The following is a 20,694-nucleotide window of genomic DNA, read 5'->3' as shown; positions in this document are numbered from 1 at the left end:
GGCGACCAAGATGATCAAGGGTCTGGAAACCAAGCCTAATGACAAACGGTTGAAGGAGCTGGGGTATGTTTAGCTTGGAAAAGAGAAGAATTGAGAGGTGATATGAGAGGCATCTTCAAATACCTGGAAGATGGAGCAAGCTTGTTTTCTGCTGCTCCGGAACAGATGACCCAAACCAATGGATTCATAGGACAAGAAGGAAGATTCCGACTAAACGTTAGGAACAACACTCTGGTGGTAAGAGCTGTTTGGCAGTGGAGCGCACCACCTGGGTCACAGAAGGCTTTTAAACAGAGGTTGGATGGCCACCTGTCATGGATGCTTAAGCTGTGATTCCTTCATTGCAGGGGGCTGGACTAGATGACTCTTGGGGGTCCCTTCTAACTCAAGATTTTATGAAATTCCTAAGCTGGCCTGGAGCTGGACTCACACCACAGTCAAGGAACCAGCTGAGACTTCTTACTACACCTGCCTGAACTCTTAAGGGCTCCAAAGGGAATTTGCTGAGGAGGGGGGCGGGTCTGTCTTGGACCCATCAATATTCTTAGGATATTTTTAACTTCTTTTTTTTGGCTTTTGCTTTTGCTGACTTATCTCTTTGCTCGTTCATTTCTGTTTCTACCCATCCACCCAAAGGGATCTCGGGAGCAACTTTGAAGGTTTCAGTTCTGCCACGATTCTCCTTTTCTCTGCATCTTGGCCTTCTTCTTGGCCTCTGAGCAATATTTCGGGAACTTCTTAGCAGAGAAACCCTCCTTCGGGGGGGGGGGAGCCACCCCATCGCCACCAGGAGCCGCTAGCCCTGCCAAGAACCAGGTACAGTCCAGAGATCAGTGGAGGCTGGTGCATGGGACTGCTCATATTGCCCCTTCCTGCCCAGTCCCAGAGGTAGATAATCTTTTCGCAGCATGAGGTCCACATTCCTTTTCCAGCAACTTCCCAGGGGCCGCATGCCTAGGGCAGGCAGGTCCGAAGGCAAAATGGGTGGAGCAATTAAAGTAAATTTTACTTTTATACAGTAGGCTAGCACCCAAACACCCTTCTCTATTCCCCATCTAGGCAAGCAAGACACATGCCAGCTAGGCAGAAACAATGAGGGTAAGAGCAAGACCAGTGATGTGTGTGGCTTGGGGGGTGTTCCGGGGGTCAGGTGTAACCTCCAGGTCTGAGGTTCTACAACCCTCTTCTGACCAAAGTTGCCCATACTGTGTGCTCTGAGCTACCCCATGTTGCTCCTGCAACATAATAATAATAATAATAATAATAATAATAATAATAATAATAATGTATTAGTTTTACCCCGCTCTGTCTGGCCAGATCTCCCCAGCCACTCTGGGCAGCTCCTAACAGAATATTAAAAGCATGCTAAAACATCATAAGGGACGCGGGTAGCGCTGTGGGTTAAAGCCTCAGCACCTAGGACTTGCCGATCGAAAGGTCGGCGGTTCGAATCCCCGCGGCGGGGTGCGCTCCCGTCATTTGGTCCCAGCGCCTGCCAACCTAGCAGTTCGAAAGCACCCTTGGGTGCAAGTAGATAAATAGGGACCGCTTACCAGCGGGAAGGTAAACGGCGTTCCGTGTGCTGCGCTGGCTCGCCAGATGCAGCTTGTCACGCTGGCCACGTGACCCGGAAGTGTCTTCAGACAGCGCTGGCTCCCGGCCTTTAGAGTGAGATGAGCGCACAACCCTAGAGTCTGGCAAGACTGGCCCGTACGGGCAGGGGTACCTTTACCTTTACCTTTAAAACATCAAAGGGACACAGGTGGCGCTGTGGGTTAAACCACAGAGCCTAGGACTTGCCGATCAGAAGGTCGGCAGTTTGAATCCCTCTGACGGGGTGAGCTCCCGTTGTTCGGTCCCTGCTCCTGCCAACCTAGCAGTTCGAAAGCATGTCAAAGTGCAAGTAGATAAATAGGTACCGCTCCTGCGGGAAGGTAAACGGTGTTTCCGTGCGCTGCTCTGGTTCGCCAGAAGCGGCTTAGTCATGCTGGCCACATGACCCGGAAGCTGTCTGCGGACAAACGCCGGCTCCCTTGGCCAATAAAGCGAGATGAGCGCCGCAACCCCAGAGTCGGGCACGACTGGACCTAATGGTCAGGGGTCCCTTTACCTTTTAAAACATCAAATATTAAAAACTTCCCTAATCAGGGTTGCATTCAGGTGTCTTCTAAACGTCAGATAGTTGTTTATTTCCTTGACATCTGATGGGAGGGCGTTTCACAGGGTGGGCGCCACTACAAAGAAGGCCCTCTGCCTGGTTCCCTGTAACCTCACTTCTCGCAGTGAGGGAACCGCCAGAAGGCCCTTGGAGCTGGACCTCAGTGTCCAGGCTGACGATGGAGGTGGAGACACTCCTTCAGGTATACTGAGCCACGGTTGTTTAGCACCAAAACTTTGAATTGTGCTCAGAAACATCCTGGGAGCCAATGTAGGTGTTTCAGGACCGGTGTTATTTGGTCTCGGCAGCCACTTCCAGTCACCAGTCTAGCTGCCGCATGCTGGATTAGTTGCAGTTTCCGGGTCACCTTCAAAGGTAGCCCCACGGAGAGCACATAGCAGTAGTCCAAGTGGGAGATAACCAGAGCATGCACCACTCTGGTGAGACAGTCCACGGGCAGGTAGGGTCTCAGTCTGTGTACCAGATGGAGCTGGTAGATAGCTGCCCTGGACACAGAATTGACCTGCACCTCCATGGACAGCTGTGAGTCCAAAATTACTCCCAGGCTGCACACCTGGTCCTTCAGGGGCACAGTTGCCCCATTCAGGACCAGGGAGTCCTCCACACCAGCCAACCCCATGTCCCCCAAAGACAGTAATTCTGTCTTGTCAGGATTCAACCTCAATCTGTTCTGTGTTCTTTCAATGCATGGGGAAGTCAGGAGCAACTTTCACCCCTCCCACCAGTCCCTTCCAGCTGTGCAGGACACAGTGAGCAGCTCCTCTGCAGCTTGTGGGCAGATTCCTGTTTGAGAAAGGAATCCACGTACAAGGGTATTTTGATTGCTTTTATTATAGAGCACCTGAAAAGGCTTGCCAAGTTAAGGGGAAACTGCCACAAATCTCCCTGTGCTCAGTGGGTTGCATTCTACTCAAGAGTAGGCCCACTGAAGTCAATAGACTAGAGTCACACCCACTGTTTTCAGCGAGAGTGTTCCAAGTAAGGCTTAACGTTGGATACCACCCTCTCTCTTTTTTTATTCAGTTGCAGTGGGATTCACATGGCAGGCTATTTGACGCCAAGCCGCTCGTAGATCTTTGGCACATGGCTGTCCCACTCGGCCTGGTAGCACATGCCTGCCACAGGCGCACCCAATCCGTACTTCTTGCGGAAGGACGAGGCTCGGAACTTCTCGCGCTTGGCAGCAGTAAGTTTGTTCAGGATGGGCTCGTCGCAGGTCAGTCGCTGTGGCTGCTCGTAGACCAGCCACACATAGCGGTGAAGTCCTACAATGGGCAAGGATATAATGCAAAGATTTGGTACGACTGTCAAAACTGTGTTGTTTTTTCTCAATACAGAAAAGCAACCCTTTCTGACTTCTTTTTTTTTAAGAAATGAGTATGAAAATGTTCAGCTTATTTACATTAACCTCCTTCTCAACTGGCTTTATGAACATTGCCCTCATTCTTAAATGGCTTCATGCACATTGCCCTCATTCTCAACTGGCTTCTTGCCCACTGCCCTCATTCTCAACTGGCTCCATTTGCTCCTAGGTAGCAACATTGGTTAGCCAAATACTATTGACTACACACAGTACAGAGATCTGAGTCTGCTTGCTTCTGGAATGGCTGGGATTGCCCATTTGAGTACTTCCAAGGGGGTGGGGGGTGGAAATGACAGCCAAGAGAGGAGAGGAAGAGAAGAGAATAGAATGGAAGCAGCAGGAGATGGGGAAGAGATCTATTCTTTTTCCTGCCTTTTTTCCTGTCAAAAAAGGCAGGGAAAAGAATAGCTTGGGATGGGATGGAGCAGAAAAGCATCCAGAGAGGAACAAGGTAAGTAGTTACTTCCTTTTAGGTTCCTCCACTTCGTATTGCAGACTCCCATAGTTCCTTTTTGTTTTAACAATTCTAACACAGTAATAATCAAGAGACTGTTGAAATGCCATCTCCTGTACAGTATAAGAAGGTGTTGTAGAACTAGAAAACGGCAACTAGAAAGAGGCAAGAGTGTCCCAAAAAAAGTCCACCTTCCCTTAGGGAAGTCACTTACGCATTGGCCAAAGTGGACACAGATCTACAGCTGTGATACCTGCATTGCAGGGGGTTGGACTAGATGACCCTTTGGGTACCATCCAACTGCACAATTTTATGATTCTATGAAATTTCACGTATGTAATTTGTATGTAAGCAAATAATTACTATAAATGCATTTTCATCACGCAGTGGTGTGCAAGACTCTGACCAGGTAACCTGCTGTGCTGTCCAGGAGCTAACTTTTGACTGGGCAGTGCTGCTTAGTGGTTAGAGCTCTAGAGTGCTAGACCTGGGAGAGACCAGGGTTCAAATCCCCACTCAGCCATGAAGCTCACTGGGTGACTTGGGGCCAACCACTGCCTCTCTCAGGCTAACCCACCTCACAGGGTTCTTGTGGGGCCTGGGATGGGGAGTTGTAATCCGAAAAAGATCTGGAGGGCAGCAGGTTGGCAGGAGCTGGTTAATGGATCAGCCCAGCCCAGCAAGTCAGTTCTGCTGGTGCAGCAGCCAGAAATAAATCCAGAAGGGTGTGTCACAAGAAGGCAAGACCTTGCCTCTCCCACACTGACTTAAGCCCTCTCAATGTACCTTTAAAGCTCTGCTATGGGTGTGGATTTTTTGTTACCTGGCTCCCCTAGGCTGTGCGTTGACTCACAAGTTAATCCTTTGCACAAAAGGGGCATTCAATCTGCAAGGAAAGTCAAGTCAAGGCACTTTCCATCTCAGGGCCTGGCAGCCTTATCCGCAGGCATTTGCAGAGTTCACGGTCCTTTACTCACAGGGTGTGACAGAAAAGTTTGTTTTGCTGGGCAGGTTGGGTACCCAAGTATTTTCTTTTTCTTTTTCCCTGCCAGCAAACGGTTAATGAATGGCAGCTTCTGATTGGCCGGGGTTCCAGAAGAGGGAATTGAAAAGGGGTAGGGGGGAGCTGTGGTCTAACAGGTGGCGCTGTGGTCTAAACTACAGAGCCTAGGGCTTGCCGATCAGAAGGTCAGAGGTTCGAATCCCCGTGACGGGGTGAGCTCCCATTGCTTGGTACCTGCTCCTGCCATCCTAGCAGTCTGAAAGCACGTCAAAGTGCAAGTACCGTATTTTTCGCTCTATAAGACGCACCAGACCACAAGACGCACCTAGTTTTTGGAGGAGGAAAACAAGAAAAAAAATATTCTAAATCTCAGAAGCCAGAACAGCAAGAGGGATCGCTGTGCAGTGAAAGCAGCAATCCCTCTTGCTGTTCTGGCTTCTGGGATAGTTGCGCTGCCTGCATTCGCTCCATAAGACGCACACACATTTCCCCTTACTTTTTAGGAGGGAAAAAGTGAGTCTTATAGAGCAAAAAATACGGTAGATAAATAGGTACCGCTCCGGCAGGAAAGTAAACGGTGTTTCCATGTGCTGCTCTGGTTCGCCAGAAGCAGCTTAGTCATGCTGGCCACATGACCTGGAAGCTGTACACCAGCTCTGTCAGACCTAATGGTTAGGGGTCCCTTTACCTTTACCTTTAGGCTAGGATTGAGGTTGGGAGAATAGGTTGGGAGATAGGGAGTAAGAGGAGAGAGAGTTGGTTCTGGCTAGAAACATCCACTCTGTGGAATATATCAAAAGCTACAGAAAGGAGTCTCTGAGCTTAGTGTGAAGGACAGTGTGTGGTGTCCTGAGAGAGTAATAGGCCAGGAATTAACTGGGAGGCTGAGGCTGAGCCAGGAGAAGTAGAAACTGGAAAGATACAGTCTACTTGGGTCTCATTCCAGTCAGGAGGGGAGTGATTCTGCTACAAAAAGAAGACTCCCAAAGCAGTTAAGATGGGTGTGGTGATCCCTTGAGTCTGTTACTTAAGAGTACCTCAGGAGTAGGGTTGTCAAAGGGGTGTGTAACTGACAGGAAGTACCACCTTGTTTAAGAACCAAAGTATTAAGCGGCAACAGCTGTGCAACACTGAAGTGAAAAACATAATCTGAAGTATCCTATGTTGTACCCACTTGTGTCACAAACTTCCTTTGCTAAATAAAATCTTTATTGTTTATTTGATCAAATCCTGCCTCCAAATTATTAAGTTTTCCCTCACACAAATCCCCCACAAGATAATCTGGGGTGGTTTGTGGGCATTTGTGGAACTGGTGTCCTGTGAGGTGGGTGCACTGTATTTAAGTGAGGGTGGGCCCAACAGCGCCAGGGGGAAAAGTGTCAATGTGCCGTACCATACAGGGCAGCTCAGAATCCAAATGAGTCCCGTACCGAAAATTTATCCAGGTTTTTTTTTTTATAAAAAAAACCCAATTCTTCCACTCTTGTGGACATCTAAGGGTGATGGATGCTGGAAGAATTGGGATAGATAAAAGGAAGGACTTCTTCATGCATTGCATAGTTAAACTGTGGAACTCACTGCCACAAGAGGCAACAATGGGCACCAACCAAGAAGTTTTTAAAAGAGGATTGGACAAATTCATAGAGGAGATGGCTTTTGAAGGCTACCAGCCACGATGGAGCTGCTGTGCAATGCTTCTCAATACCAATTGCTGGAAACCACAAGAGGCGAGAGGAATCTTTTTCTTGCACCATGCTTGAAGGTTTCCCATTACGGCACCTGGTTGGCCACTGTGAGAACAGGATGCTGGACTAGATGGGCCATTGGCCTGATCCAGTAGCCTCTTCTCACATTCTTAGGTTCTTAAGGGCTGTGTTGCAGATTAAACTGATAGGAATGTATGGGAGCTGCCTGATCCCAACTCAGATTACCGGTCCAGCGAGCTGAAGTACTATTTCATGCAGGGCACAGGTAAACTGTGGAACTCATTGCCACAAGAGGCAGCAGTGATGGTCCCCAACTTGAGCTGCCTTGAAAGTACCTTCCCAGGGAGAGGCAGAGATGTGCCTTCTAAAAAATACCCAAGGCTTTAAGTTTGTTTCTTAAGAAGAAACACTCCCAGCCATTTACTCAAGTTAAAAAGCCAAGAATCTGTCAAGGAGGAAAGAAATGTCTCACCTCTCCATGCACATCAAATCATGTTTGAACGGCACTTGGCATCTAGTCCAATCAAACATCACACTGCTAATCTCTCAAAAGGTAAAGCAATCAACCCATCTAAAAGCAAATAATGTGCTCTGTATTTGATTTCTGGGTTCCTGGCGCAGGGCGAAGTCCCTACTTGTCTTGGAACAAACCAGCCAGCCCTTTGCTCAGTCTCTTAGGCAAGGCAATCACCACCTTCCAAACTCTCAAAGCTTAAGGTAGAGAATCCACAAAGGTTTCCAAGCTGGTGCCCTCCCACCCAAGATGATTTTGGAAGTCACTTCCTCTCAGTTCTCAGCAGGGGGAAGCCTTTCTGTATGGTAGGTGTGTATGCATCAGATCAGGACAAACACTGGATCAAAACTCCGCTGAATGGCTACCCTGCTGCATTTGTCAGCAAAATGGTAAAGTTTCTCCCCAGATTTGTCATATAGGGGAAATGCCAAAGATACGACTTTTTAAACTTTCAGTCAGTAGGAACAATTTTACCACAGTGCCTTGAAGGGCTGTTGAAGCAACGTATCGCCTTGTTCTTGTCTGTTCTGTGCTGCTTGTGCTGTAACAGGTGCTTGCTTTGAAAATGCAAGACTTTCGAGTTCTTCTGCCTCTCTGCCTCAGGCCTGCACACTCACTCCTGTCAAATCAGCCTAAAGAAGTCCAGAAAGCCACATCTGGCCCCAAGGCTGAGGTTCTCACCCTAGTGCCAAGGTTAGAGGAGGGGAACCTTTGGCCCGCAGGCCAAATTTGGCCCACCAGGGGTTCAAATTTGGCTCATGGGGCTGCTTCCCCTAATCTACAGCCACCTGCCTTGGACTTGGGGTTTGAGATGTGCTAGGGGTAGAGATACACAATCAGAGAGCCTTAAAGCAGCCTCTGGCTCTACTGTCAGATGGTGAGTGGTAATGCCACAACCATGAGTACTTTAAAGCACTATGTGGGGTTCTTTGCAAGTCCAGCAACTCCCAACTCTGGGACTTCAAAGCACCCAACTGTCTGTGACATCAGGTGTGTGGCAGGGGGGCACCCTTGCCCACCTGTCAAATTTGGCCCACAAAGCTAGACTCACAAAGGTCTGGCCTGCAGAGAAAGTTTGCCCACCCCTCTACGATGGTTTGCCTACCTGTTCCCTTGGCAGGCGCAGATCCAATATAATCCGACAAAATGCACCCACTGCCGATGTTGTTGCCTTGCATGTTGGTCACCAGGAAATGATGCCACTCTCTACAGGAGGAAAAAGAGCAGGGAAGGTGCATTCAGAATTCAACATCCAAACCAAGTGTTCCACATTAATCCTCCATGGTTTCCCTATTTGGTAAAATCTACCACCTAACTCAGCAATGCAGCATGTGCTTTTCAGCTGAAAAGCAGTGTACAAGTGCTCTAAATAACTCAAAGATGCTAAGAACAGAGGAAGCTGCCAAACACCAAAGTCAGACCAATTGATCCATCTAGCTCAGTATTGCCCCACCACTGAGCTATGGTCCTTCCCTGTGTGGCTGCACAGTTATTCCACCCTCCCTGGATGATCATTAAAGGTAAAGGGACCCCTGACCATTAAGTCCAGTCGTGACCGACTCTGGGGTTGCGGCACTCATCTTGCTTTACTGGCCGAGGGAGCCGGCGTACAGCTTCTGGGTCATGTGGCCAGCATGACTAAGCCACTTCTGGCGAACCAGAGCAGCACACGGAAACACCATTTACCTTCCCGACAGAGTGGTACCTATTTATCTACTTGCACTTTGACATGCTTTCGAACTGCTAGGTTGGCAGGAGCAGGGACCGAGCAACGGGAGCTCCCCCCGTCGCGGGGATTCAAACCGCCAACCTTCTGATCGGCAAGTCCTAGGCTTTGTGGTTTAACCCACAGCGCCACCCGCATCCCTTAGGATGATAATTGAAAACATGCATATTTCTATAAAGACAGGAGTATGCCAAAAGGAGAGAAGGTCCCTTTTGTGGTCTCTCTCACCTGAGTTTCGGATCCGCCCTGCTGGGAACATCCAGGTCTGTGAGAATCAAGGTGTAGAGTTTTTGTGGGTCGCAGCCCTCCCAGTCAATGGATGTGGGACAGTTCTGGACCTGTTCAGTTTTAAGGGAAATTGCAAATTGGAAACCAGTGCACATCTCTGGGAATAGGTGTTGCACGATGACAAGGCCTCACTCCTGTTAGCAATCGCGCTGCAGCATTCTGCGCTATCTGCAGCTTTCAGGTCAGCTGATTGGCACTGGAAGCCCATCTCCAAAGAGATTGCTGCAACCTCTGATCAGCTGATTGGCACTGACAAAAGTAGGACCAGGTTAGGGATCTGACCCACCGGCAGCATCCAGTCCCCCAACCCTCTGCTTAAAGGGAGACCCCCAAGTTACAAAGAAGCAGAAAGACGAAATGCGGAAGAGACTGATATAAATCAAAAAGGTTCTCCTTTGCTCTGCTGGCAAGAAGGACCTGCAAGCAAGGACTCCATTTGGTAACGCAATCCAGATGGCTGCGTCAAGTGGTCCAAGCCACAGGGAGCAGGGAAGGGGGAAGAAACTGTCCAGAGTCAATGCCGGAGGGATGTTCTTCCCATACTCAAAACAAAGTAGTAATTGGAAGCAGTCACGCAAGTGAGGCTTGCTTATAACTCTGTGCAGAAGGAGTTTCATTTCATTCGCCTTTCCCTCCACCTGGTTTATGAGTCTCACTGGATCAAATCCACCCAGCGTCCTGTTTTCCACGGCAAGAAGCCAACTGCTTCTAGGAAAACTTGCAAGGACAATTAGAAAAAGGACTATGGAAGAGGAGGAGGAGGAGGAGGAGGAGGAAGAAGAAGAAGAGGATGAGGAGTTTGGATTTGATATCCCACCTTTCACTCCTCTTAAGGAGTCTCAAAGCAGCTAACATTCTCCTTTCCCTTCCTTCCCCACAACAAACACTCTGTGAGGTGAGTGGGGCTGAGAGACTTCAGAGAAGTGTGACTGGCCCAAGGTCACCCATGTGCATGTGGAGGAGCGGAGACGCGAACCCAGTTCACCAGATTACAAGTCTACCGCTCTTAACCACTACACCACACTGGCTCTATGAAAGACCACTCCAATATATGACTGCAGCAGCGAAGCTGCTATATGCACAAAGATGGAAAGATACAGCCCTACCCATTTCAACTCCCATCAGCTCCACCAAGCACAGCCTCTTTGGACTACAACTCCCATCATAGCTGGCTTTTCATTAGGGCTGCCATGCGTCTGGATTTCCCCGGACATTACCAGGATTTAAAGGTGGAATTGGGACACCTTGTTGGCCACTGTAAGAACAGGATGCTGGAGTAGATGGGCCACTGGCCTGATCCAGAAGGGCCCTTCTTATATTCCAATGTTTTTTGGAGTGTTGATTATCGCCCCAAGGAAGGAATTTCTTGTTTCCAAACTGCATCAGGTAACAACAAAATATTTTGAACGCGTTCAGAACTTTTTATCCCCACTTTATTTCAGCTGAATAAAGGACCATTGGTGGGGTTGTTTTTTTTTAAAAAAAGAACATTTTAAATAAAAATGTTTTGTTTACCAAAAAGGAAAAGAGATTTACAAATGAGCCAGCATGTGGAAATGAAGCATAGCGGAAAGTTAATTCAGAACATCTGATGTATTTTTGTGTTTCAGAAGAATAAAAGATTTTAATAAAACACAACAGCTCCAAATGGCACAAAATAAAGAAAATATTTTACCCTGCAGCTAGGAAAGGGGGGGTGGAGAAGAATGTTGATGCTGATTTTATATATATATATTATATATATATTTATATTATATTATTATATTATATTATATTATATTATATTATATTATATTATATTATATTATATTTATTATATTATTATATTATATTATATTATATTATATTATATTATATTATATTATATTATATTATATTATATTATATTTATATATAATATAATATATATATATAATGACACTCAGATACAAAAAAAGAGAGAAAGAAAAGGAACAGCCAAAGTTAAGCACACTCAAACTTGTTTACGGTGTCAAATAGTGCTGGGTTGATGCAGAATTTTCCATGGATGCCAAGTTTAAACAGTGGCTTGTGCTATATTGGCTTGTGCCCTGAATGTTTTACTCCACCCCCATAATTCCACACAGAGGCAAATGCCTCACAGTCCCTCATTATTGGATAGCTCCCTGAGCGATTGTTCATCCCCAGCCAATCACAGGACTCAGAAGTAGCCCCTCATTTGAATGCCTGCCTGTATATAAGAGGAGAGCTGGCCGGAGGTCACCAGTATTTGCAGGTGGGGCAGTTGAGCTGGAGAGGACGAACCAGCAAGAGGCCATGGCTGCCATCAAAAGGGGTAGAAAGAGCCAGCAAAGCAGAGCCCAGAAGATCCTGAACAGACGAGGGGGGAAGCTACCTCAGAAACCCAGGAAGAACGTTTGCATTATCAGGTTCCCGAGAAGCAGCTACTTAACATCGTGCCCTCTCCTGTCCTGGTATTTCAACCGCAAGATGCGGGACGACATCCTTTCCTTACAGAAGGCCAAAGCCGCCTTGAGCCCCTGCATAGAGGATGTCCACCACAAGATGTCCCTGCGGCTGGGCAGGCAGCGGAATCAGCAGCACCCTTGTTCCTGCCCCAACTTCCTCCACACCACCCTCAGGCAAGTGGCAAGCAAGAAGCGAGCCAAGTGGGTGACGCCAGCTTCCCCCAGGAAGCGCCAGCGTTACTCCGATGAGGAGATTTTCTACAAGTTGGCAAAGCCCTACAAATCGAAAGACCAGGGCTCGCCCGCCAACCCAGGGCCAGAGAACATGGCTCCAGGGGTACCTCAGCCAACGGCGAATGAGCTCCAGGAGGTATCGAGCTAGGCGAACATCTCCCTCGCTCTTCTCAGGACAGCAAGCAGGCCTGACAGAAAACCGAAGGGAGAAGAGGGAGGCCAAATGTATATTACATAAGCCACCGGCCTGCTCAAAAGATCCAAGGAAACTGAAGGGGCGTGTCACCACCCACATTCCGACCCTGTCCTGGAGCCATTTTTGCAGAACTAATAGATTTATCAATGCCTGCAGGAGGAGGAGAAAAGAAGATATTTGAGCCATTGGAAAAATAACCAAGAGACACCCGTCACCTCAAAAAAGGCCCGCATCTCTGAACCTACCCCTTGAACGAATAATTATTCCTTTCCTTGCTAACAAGAAACAGACAGAAATTGGCTACCGCTTGAAGGAAAATGAAAAGGGATTTGTCATTGCATCCAAAGTGTGTTTCCTGGCCCCACTCAGGAAGTTCATCTTGGAGTAATAATAAAACTGGATCTTTTGAAACGTATACATTGTGTCCTGAACTTGTTAAAAAGGTAAAGGTAAAGGGACCCCCACCATTAGGTTAATGGGCATTGTCATTTCAAATGGTGTGCATGTGGCATATCATGTGATCAATTATGTGCTTAAAGGTAAAGGGACCCCTGACCATTAGGTCCAGTCGTGACCGACTCGGGTTGCGGCGCTCATCTCGCTTTATTGGCCGAGGGAGCCAGCGTACAGCTTCCGGGTCATGTGGCCAGCGTGACTAAGCCGCTTCTGGCGAACCAGAGCAGTGCACGGAAACGCTGTTTACCTTCCCACTGGAACGGTACCTATTTATCTACTTGCACTTTGATGTGCTTTAGAAAGACACATATATGCAGTCATTACTTATGATGATTCAATTAGTCTTCATTCAATTATCACGAGTGGTGTATGATATAAAGCAGCACCAATGAAAATACGTTGTTTGTTGTTTTTTTAAGATAAATGCTAAGCAGAGAAGAACAATCTCAAGAACTCAAAAAGTGGTACACCCTGAGTATTTTTTGTTTGTTTCCATCTTCATTTATGGCTTCAGGCCAGTGGGATAAACTATAGGCAAGACTCCTTAGCCCAGAAATGTTCAGGTAATTTGTTTTTTGGGGGGGGAGGGGAGATCCTTATAAGGAAAGGTTAAAACATTTGTGTCTTTTGAAATTGAGGGGGAAATGCCAGGAAAGACTGATTGGGTGACATGATGGAGGCATAAAATGTTATGCTTGGGAGAGGTATTATGACTCCCAATTGTTCAACCATAGCAACAGCAAAACAACCCCCCCCCCCCCAGTGGAGACTTATTTGGTGAATGGGGCAGTGGCCCACCAACCTCAGACAGCCCCACCTGCCTGCCTTCCATCCTAGGGAGCAACCCTAGCTTTCAGCTTCCTCCTTTGTTTACATGTGAATCACCATGAGTCCACTTTAAACAAACATGGCTTCCCTCAAAGAATTCTGGGAGTTGCAGTTTGTTAAGGGTGCTGAGAGATGTTAGGAAACCCCTTGTATCCCCTCTGAGAACTACAATTCCCAGAGTTCCCTGTGAGGAACGACTGATTGTTAAACACTCTGCGAGTTGTGTGGTTTGATTGTGGCCTTGGGTCTCAGCGCCGCCCTGCAAGAACTTTAGAAGAGGGTGCCGGATCAAGCCAATGGCCTATCAAGTCCAGCAACCTGTTCTCATCGATAGCCTTCTCCTTACTGTGGAACTCAGCAGGGAAGAGGATGGGGACAAAGCAAGAATTAATTGGGACTGCCTGTGATTGGTTCTGGCTCCCCCTACTGTTTGGCTCCCAGACTTCTGCCCTACCAGTCCCCAGTGGGCACCAGCCAGGACTGCTGGAGATTCCTTCTTGCCCCGCCTTGTCTTCTCCTTTCCCACAACGGCCAGTAAGCAAAGAATAGTGGTTGGGGGGAAACTTTGCCAAAGACTCCCTCAAAACCAGGCCCAGCCCTAAACGGTAGCCGCTGGGTCTTAGTGAGCAGAAGCAATCTTGGACTCTTACATCCACCTAAGGGGAGTCCTTCTGAATCAGGATGATGACCTATTTTAGCCCAGCCCAGCAGCAGCACCCTCCCTCCTTGTGATCCCAGCAATTGGTATTCACAGGCGTACTGCCTCCGACAGTGGAAGGAGAACGTAGCCATCATGCCTAGTGGTCACTCATAGCCTTTTCTTCCTTATTCCCCACCCAACCCAATTGCTCCTCAGCATTCCACAAGGCAACCCATGTGTTCCAAAAGATCCAGGTTTATTAGTATTTCAAGAAGAATTCCTGGGGTGAGGAGGGAGCACCCTGGACAACAACAATCCTTTTGTTCTCGTAGCAGTGGGAGCCGTTTTCTGTTTGCCTCTTGCTAGCAAGGGAGAGAGGCGGATATCCTTTCCATGTTCTTCGCTGACTATGCCATGGCTCTAAAAAACTTTCCCGGTGCCCCCCACTGAGGCAGAGATAAACAGCCTAAAAAATAAATTAATTAAAAATCAGGATTGGAATATGGGTGCAGGTGGTCTCCTTTAAGTTCTTGGATCTTTCAACACAGGGTTCTTATTTTTTAAAATTATGGTTATTATTCCCTTCTTCCTCTCTTCTCCTCTGGACCATTGCCCAGGCCTGTTTGCTGTTCCGAGAAGGAGGAGAGGGGTGTCTGTCTCTAGCTTATGGTCTCTTGAAGTCCGCTCTCCGCGGACTGGGCTATCCCCGCAGCTAAGTTCTCCACGTCACCGCTCTCCTCCTCTCCCGATTCTTCCGCTTTGGAGGGTTTCGCCAAGCGGTAGAAAATCTCCTCATCCGAGTAACGCCGACGCTTCTTGGGGAGGGAAGAGGCCACCCACTTGGCGCGCTTCTTGCTCGCTATCTCCCTCAGGGCAGCCTGAAGGAAGTCAGGGCAGCGGCGAGGGCCTGGCGGGCACTTCTTGGGCGCGCGGCTCCGAAGGACCATCGGCCGGCTGGAGCGCAGGGAATATCTAGCCCCATGCGAAGGGTTGTTGCTGCCCCGCATCCACCTATTGAAACACCAAGACATCAAGGGGCACTTCATTCGGTAGCCTCGCCTCGGGAACCGGACAATGCAGATGTTCCTCCTGGGCTTGGGCAGAACTCTCTTCCTCCTGGCCGGTGTCTTCTGTGGCCTGCTAGGCCGGCGGCTCCACCCCCGCCTCCGCTCTCGGCTCCGCCTCCATGCGTAGCTCCTCCTCCTCTTTTCCAGGGCACGCCTCCTCAGCAAGCTCCTCCTCCTGTTCCTCAGGGAGTAGGACATCCTGTACGTTTTAAGAGCCGCCATGTCTTCCTTCCCCACTCTTGCTTGGCTTTCTGCACATTGCAAATGCTGGTGACCTCATGCAAGCAGTGCTCTTATATACCAGCAAGCATTCAAATGAAGGGCCGGCTGTGAGCCCTGTGATTGGCCAGGGGGGGACAATAGCCTGGGGGGCTACCCAATAATGGCAGACTGTGAAACGTTTGCTGTTGTATGCAATGATAGGGAGCGGTGGTGCAGTGGGAATTTCTTTTGAAGTGCAGGAGGTTCAGTAGAAAAGCCCCCCATTGGCTACTGTATTTTTTGCTCTATAAGACGCACTTTTCCCCTCCTAAAAAGTTAGGGGAAATGTGTGTGCATCTTATGGAGCGAATGCAGGCTCCATGGCTTCAGCGAAAGCAACGCGAAGCCTCCGGAGCACACCGGGAACTCCCACTGCGCTCCGGAGGCTTCACGTTGCTTTCACTGAAGCCAGGAAATCAAGAGGGATCACTGCGCACCGATCCCTCTTGCTTTCCTGGCTTCGCTTTGCTGGAGAGGCACTGCGCAGTTTTCCCTCTCTGTGCAGCGCCCCTTCAGCGAAGCGGGAGGAGAAACAGAAGGGGCTCCATTTTTCCTGCCGCTTCGCCGAAGGAGCGCTGCGCAGAGAGGGAGAGAATATTCTTTTTCTTGTTCTCCTCTAAAACTAGGTGCGTCTTATGGTCGGGTGCATCTTATAGAGCGAAAAATACAGTACTACTTCTTCACATAACACAACATTAAACTATGAAACTGTCCCACAGGAGGTCCTGTTGGTCGCCACCAGCCTGGGTGGTTTTGAAAAAGAATTGGACAAGATCGCGGAGGGAAAGGCTGTTATTGATGGACAACAGCTATGCTCAGTGTTAGAAACTGAGATAGATAAGCTAGGCGCCGGGTGGCTCCTTAGACCAAGGTTGCAGTCGCCAAAAAAGGAATGCCTAGTTGCCATTTTGGGGCAAGAGAGCTCTGTAGTCTTATTTTTCCAAGGATGGACTGACTGAGATTGATTATCCGTTAAACATCCGACTAGTTCAGATGACAGCCTTGAGCTTGGTTAAGAATTTTTAGAACTTAGAAAAGTCACTTGTTCCAGGGACGGTCCACGTATACATTGACCTATCCCATGGGTAGGCAAACTAAGGCCTGGGGGCCGGATCCAGCCCAATCGCCTTCTCGATCCAGCCTGCGGACAGTCTGGGAATCAGCGTGCTTTTACATGAGTAGAATGTGTCCTTTTATTTAAAATGCATCTCTGGGTTATTTGTGGGGCATAGGAATTGGTTAATTCCCCCCCCCCCAAATAAAAATATAGTCTGGCCCCCCACAAGGTCTGAGGGACAGTGGACTGGTCCCCTGCTGAAAAAGTTTGCTGACCCCTGGCCTATCCCATCCTCTTTATCTTAATGGTGACCTGGACCATTCATAATGTAAGAATATTCTTCCCAACTGCGAGCAGGGCAATGGGGTGGAGACAAGCTACAACATGTAACTATAATGTTGTTGTTCACCGCTCCTGCTCAGGCTGCACAGAAAAAGCATTTCAGTTCCTGAAATTCATTCTGATTGTGCAGATAAAATATCACGGATCTGCGAGTTTCTCAAATGCATCTGGTTGGCTACTCATGAGAACTAGATGCTGGACTAGATGGGCCACAGGTCTGATCCAGCAGGATTTTCTTATATTCTGATGTTCACTGGGCCCCACAAAGAGAGTCTTAAAATGCAGACTTGTGTGTGTATGTGTGTGAGAGAGAGAGCGCAAGTTGGATATATAGATTATATTCCATTAATTTCAGTTTCTCTCCATTTCCAGTCTTCCAGTTCTCCACACATCCAATTCAGTTTGCAATTTTTTTCTTTAGAAAAAAACAGTCCTCACGAAAATTTATCAGCATTTTAGTGCAATTTTCCCCCCGTAATGCACTCATTTTTCTGTGCAGTTTTGACTAAGATATACATTTTTACAAAGCAATCTGTATGCTGTTTTCACAAACACATTCCTTTTAAGACACACTTCCCCTCTTTGCATAAGCATGTTTGGGTCACATTTCTTGGCTGGAGAACAGCACTGGAAAGTTTGGAGAGGTATGAATGTCGAAAGATGGCTGTGTTGAAGTTTGTGAATGGTCTCAGAAAGTGCAAATTATGTAGGTACGTTGACCTAATAATGTAAATGGAATCCTATTTCTCCCAGATATTTATCACACAGACAGAAGAGACTCTGAATACTTTTAAATACTTGTTTTTAGGGTTGCCAATCTGGACACAAAAAATGTTGAACTTTTTTTTAGGGGGTGCAAAGTTGTTCAGCTTCTTTTAAGTTTTGCCCAAAGTTGTTCAGCTTTTTTGCCAGCTATGTCCAGGAAATTCCAGATGTATGGCAACCCTACTTGTTTTTAAAAAGATCGTTTTAATGTTTTACTTTAGATTTTGTAAACTGCTTTGAGGTTTTCTTTAACAAGAAGTAGCACATACATTTTGTTAGAGAAAGCAAGCTGGGAAGGACAATGAGCTCAAACCTTGGGTTAAGAACTTAATTCGTTCAGGAGGTCCGTTCTTAACCTGAAACTGTTCTTAACCTGAAACACCACTTTAGCTGATGGGGTCTCCCGCTACCGCCGCTCTGCTACTGCGCGATTTCTGTTCTCATCCTGAAGGAAAGTTCTTAACCTGAAGCACTATTTCTGGGCTAGCGGAGTCTGTAACCTGAAGCGTCTCTAACCTGAAGCGTCTGTAACCCAAGGTACCACTGTACTTATTTCACTCATTACAATGCACATCAGTCTCTGACTTTTGTCTTGTGGGTTTCTGGGGTTTTTCCTGTTGTTATCCTGTCTCTCACAGCTACAATAAACCTACCATTAAAATTAAGGACTGGTCATTTCTTCGTCAGAGGGCAAATGGGCAAATTTAGCAGGGGCTCAAATACTTTCCCCCCTCACTGTAGATGGGTACGTGGGGCAATAAACGAAAAGGAAAAGGAGGGAGGGCATATGAGAGAGAGAGAGAGAGAGAGAGAGAGAGAGAGAGAGAGAGAGAGAGATGGAGGGAGGGAGGAAGAAAGGAATAGTTTAGAACATGGTGGATTTCATTTAAATCAAATCAATTTAAATCACTAGTCAGTAAGGCTCATTCTTGCTGGTATAATCTTAATATTTACAACCAGATGAAGGTTTCATTTTTGGAATAATAAATTTTCAGAGTAGTTTTTACAGTTATATCAAAAAATTACTGATTTGGTTATACCATTAGAAATGCATTGACAGATAATTATGAAATTATTGTGAGGTTTAATAAGTTAACCGTTTATATTTGAACAACTTTTCTGCTGTACTTTACTGGAAGGAGAAAAATAATCATTTCCTTAATAACAATTTATTTAACTAAAACAATAACATTGTAGCATACGTATCCATGTTTGTTAACTGATGTGGTTAAACAATTAAAAACACACACCCTTGAACTGAGTTTTAGCATACATGAAAAACTTAAAACAAATCCTTATTTCCTGATGGACTATAATGTAACTTAAATAGAAAACTATAGTGGTACCTCGGGTTAAGTACTTAATTCATTCCGGAGGTCCGTTCTTAACCTGAAACTGTTCTTAACCTGAAGCACCACTTTAGCTAATGGGACCTCCTGCTGCTGCCGCGCCGCCGGAGCATGATTTCTGTTCTCATCCTGAAGCAAAGTTGTTACCTGAGGTACTATTTCTGGGTTAGCGGAGTCTGTAACCTGAAGCGTATGTAACCCGAGGTTCCACTGTATCTTAAGAAAGATTTTTCCTCCAAAAGCATTTTATTTTAAAAATCCAATTTAATTTTTTTAAAAATCCGATTTTTTTATTTTATTTTTTAAAAAATCATTGATTTTTATCCACCCTGGTTTAGAAGAGAGATAGAAAAGGCAAATGAGGGAAGGAAGGTAGTGTGTTGGAGCGGTTAGAGCGTCAGACCCAGGAGTCCCCCGTTCAAATCTCCACTCGGCCCTGGATTCTTTGGCTAAGAGTCCTGCATTTAAGGAAGATGATGACCCCCGGGTCCCTTCTATGAGAAGCTCACTGGTTGGCCTTCTGGCAGGAACAGTCTCTTCACCTCACCTACCTCGCAGGGTTGCTGTGTAGGGAGAACCACGGTCCCCCACCCTGAGCTCCTTTGGACGTGGACGCCACAAAGAAAGGAAACCAACCCGGGGTTTTGTCTTGCTCCCCGGGGAGCGAAATCCCGAACGCCGCCTCGGCGGAGCCCTTTTACCTGGGTTGGAGTGAGCGTCTGGCCCAGATCCCGGAGCTCCACAGCCTCGTAGCAGACCCGCAGCGGGTACGCCGGCTTCTCGTCCACCTCGGCGAGGCACAGGGGCCCGTCCCACGCGCTCAGCGACTGCGGCATCCTCGGGGCAGAGACCAGAACGAAGACTGGAAAGCTGTGCGCGCGGCCACCGGGAGTCTCCGACGCTTCTGGTGCGGCTCTGGGGCCCGGAGGCTCCAGCTGGAGAGGCGGAGCGAGGGGCAAGGCGGCGCCCAGCCCCACCGATCTCAGTCTCCGCCTTGGTCCGCCTGCACGACTGGGACCACGCCCCGATGGCTGCAGCCGCCAGTCTCCCTCCGCAGCCCTCGGTTATATATCCAGTTCAGTTCTGCGGCAGACCCGTTGAAGTTTTTAAGGGAACTCAGTTAATCCAGCTGGAGCCTTCCAATGGGTCTACTCCGAGGAGTAGAGACAGCCCTCTGCAGAGTGCAACTGCGTTCCATAGGCGTAGCCAGGATTTATGTTAGATGGGGCAGGATACCCCCCCCCCCGCCGTCTTGTTCTGTCTAGCAAATCCGGAGTGAAATGTCTTAACAACAGTTGCTTTATGGCCAGGGCACACCGTCGAGATGTGCGCATGGGAGAGACTTTGGAAAATAGATATGTAATTTACTGACTTCATGTTATATGTTGTTGTTGTTTAGTCGTTTAGTCGTGTCCGACTCTTCGTGACTCCATGGACCAGAGCACGCCAGGCACTCCTGTCTTCCACTGCCTCCCGCAGTTTGGTCAGACTCATGTTTGTAGCTTCGAGAACACTGTCCAAGCATCTCGTCCTCTGTCGTCCGCTTCTCCTTGTGCCCTCCATCTTTCCCAACCTCAGGGTCTTTTCCAGGGAGTCTTCTCTTCTCATGAGGTGGCCAAAGTATTGGAGCCTCAGCTTCAGGATCTGTCCTTCCAGTGAGCACCCAGGGCTGATTTCCTTAAGAATGGAGAGGTTTGATCTTCTTGCAGTCCATGGGACTCTCAAGAGTCTCCTCCAGCACCATAATTCAAAAGCATCAATTCTTCGGCGATCAGCCTTCTTTATGGTTCAGCTCTCACTTCCATACATCACTACTGGG

The 20,694-nt window shown here is 47.8% G+C and overlaps 1 protein-coding gene across 1 annotated transcript; it reads right to left on the bottom strand.

Moving 5' to 3' along the window:
- Positions 1–2,992: 2,992 nt before the first annotated feature.
- On the bottom strand, positions 2,993–19,811 carry LOC310666712 (phosphatidylethanolamine-binding protein 1-like). Its single transcript, XM_083417994.1, has 4 exons — positions 19,577–19,811; positions 9,174–9,283; positions 8,325–8,425; positions 2,993–3,444 (listed from the first exon to the last, which is right to left on the bottom strand). The coding sequence occupies exons 1-4, from the start codon at positions 19,709–19,711 to the stop codon at positions 3,227–3,229; spliced, it is 564 nt and encodes a 187-aa protein (XP_083274120.1). The 5' UTR covers positions 19,712–19,811; the 3' UTR covers positions 2,993–3,226.
- Between the last annotated feature and the right edge of the window lie 883 nt (positions 19,812–20,694).

The sequence above is a fragment of the Podarcis tiliguerta genome, assembly GCF_965153285.1.
Source record: "Podarcis tiliguerta genome assembly, chromosome: 16".
Taxonomy (NCBI): Eukaryota; Metazoa; Chordata; class Lepidosauria; order Squamata; family Lacertidae; genus Podarcis; species Podarcis tiliguerta.
Note: the sequence above shows the minus strand (reverse complement) of the source record. Positions and strands in the feature narration are given on the sequence as shown.

Bases quoted from the DNA above. Each gene is read 5' to 3' on its own strand.
- LOC310666712 (XM_083417994.1), bottom strand. From the start codon at position 19,711: ATGCCGCAGTCGCTGAGCGCGTGGGACGGGCCCCTGTGCCTCGCCGAG. The intron at 9,284-19,576 runs GTAAAAGGGCTC...AAAACTGAACAG, and splicing joins AGACGCTCACTCCAACCCAG to GTCCAGAACTGTCCCACATC. The intron at 8,426-9,173 runs GTGAGAGAGACC...TTCCTCCTGTAG, and splicing joins AGGGCGGATCCGAAACTCAG to AGAGTGGCATCATTTCCTGG.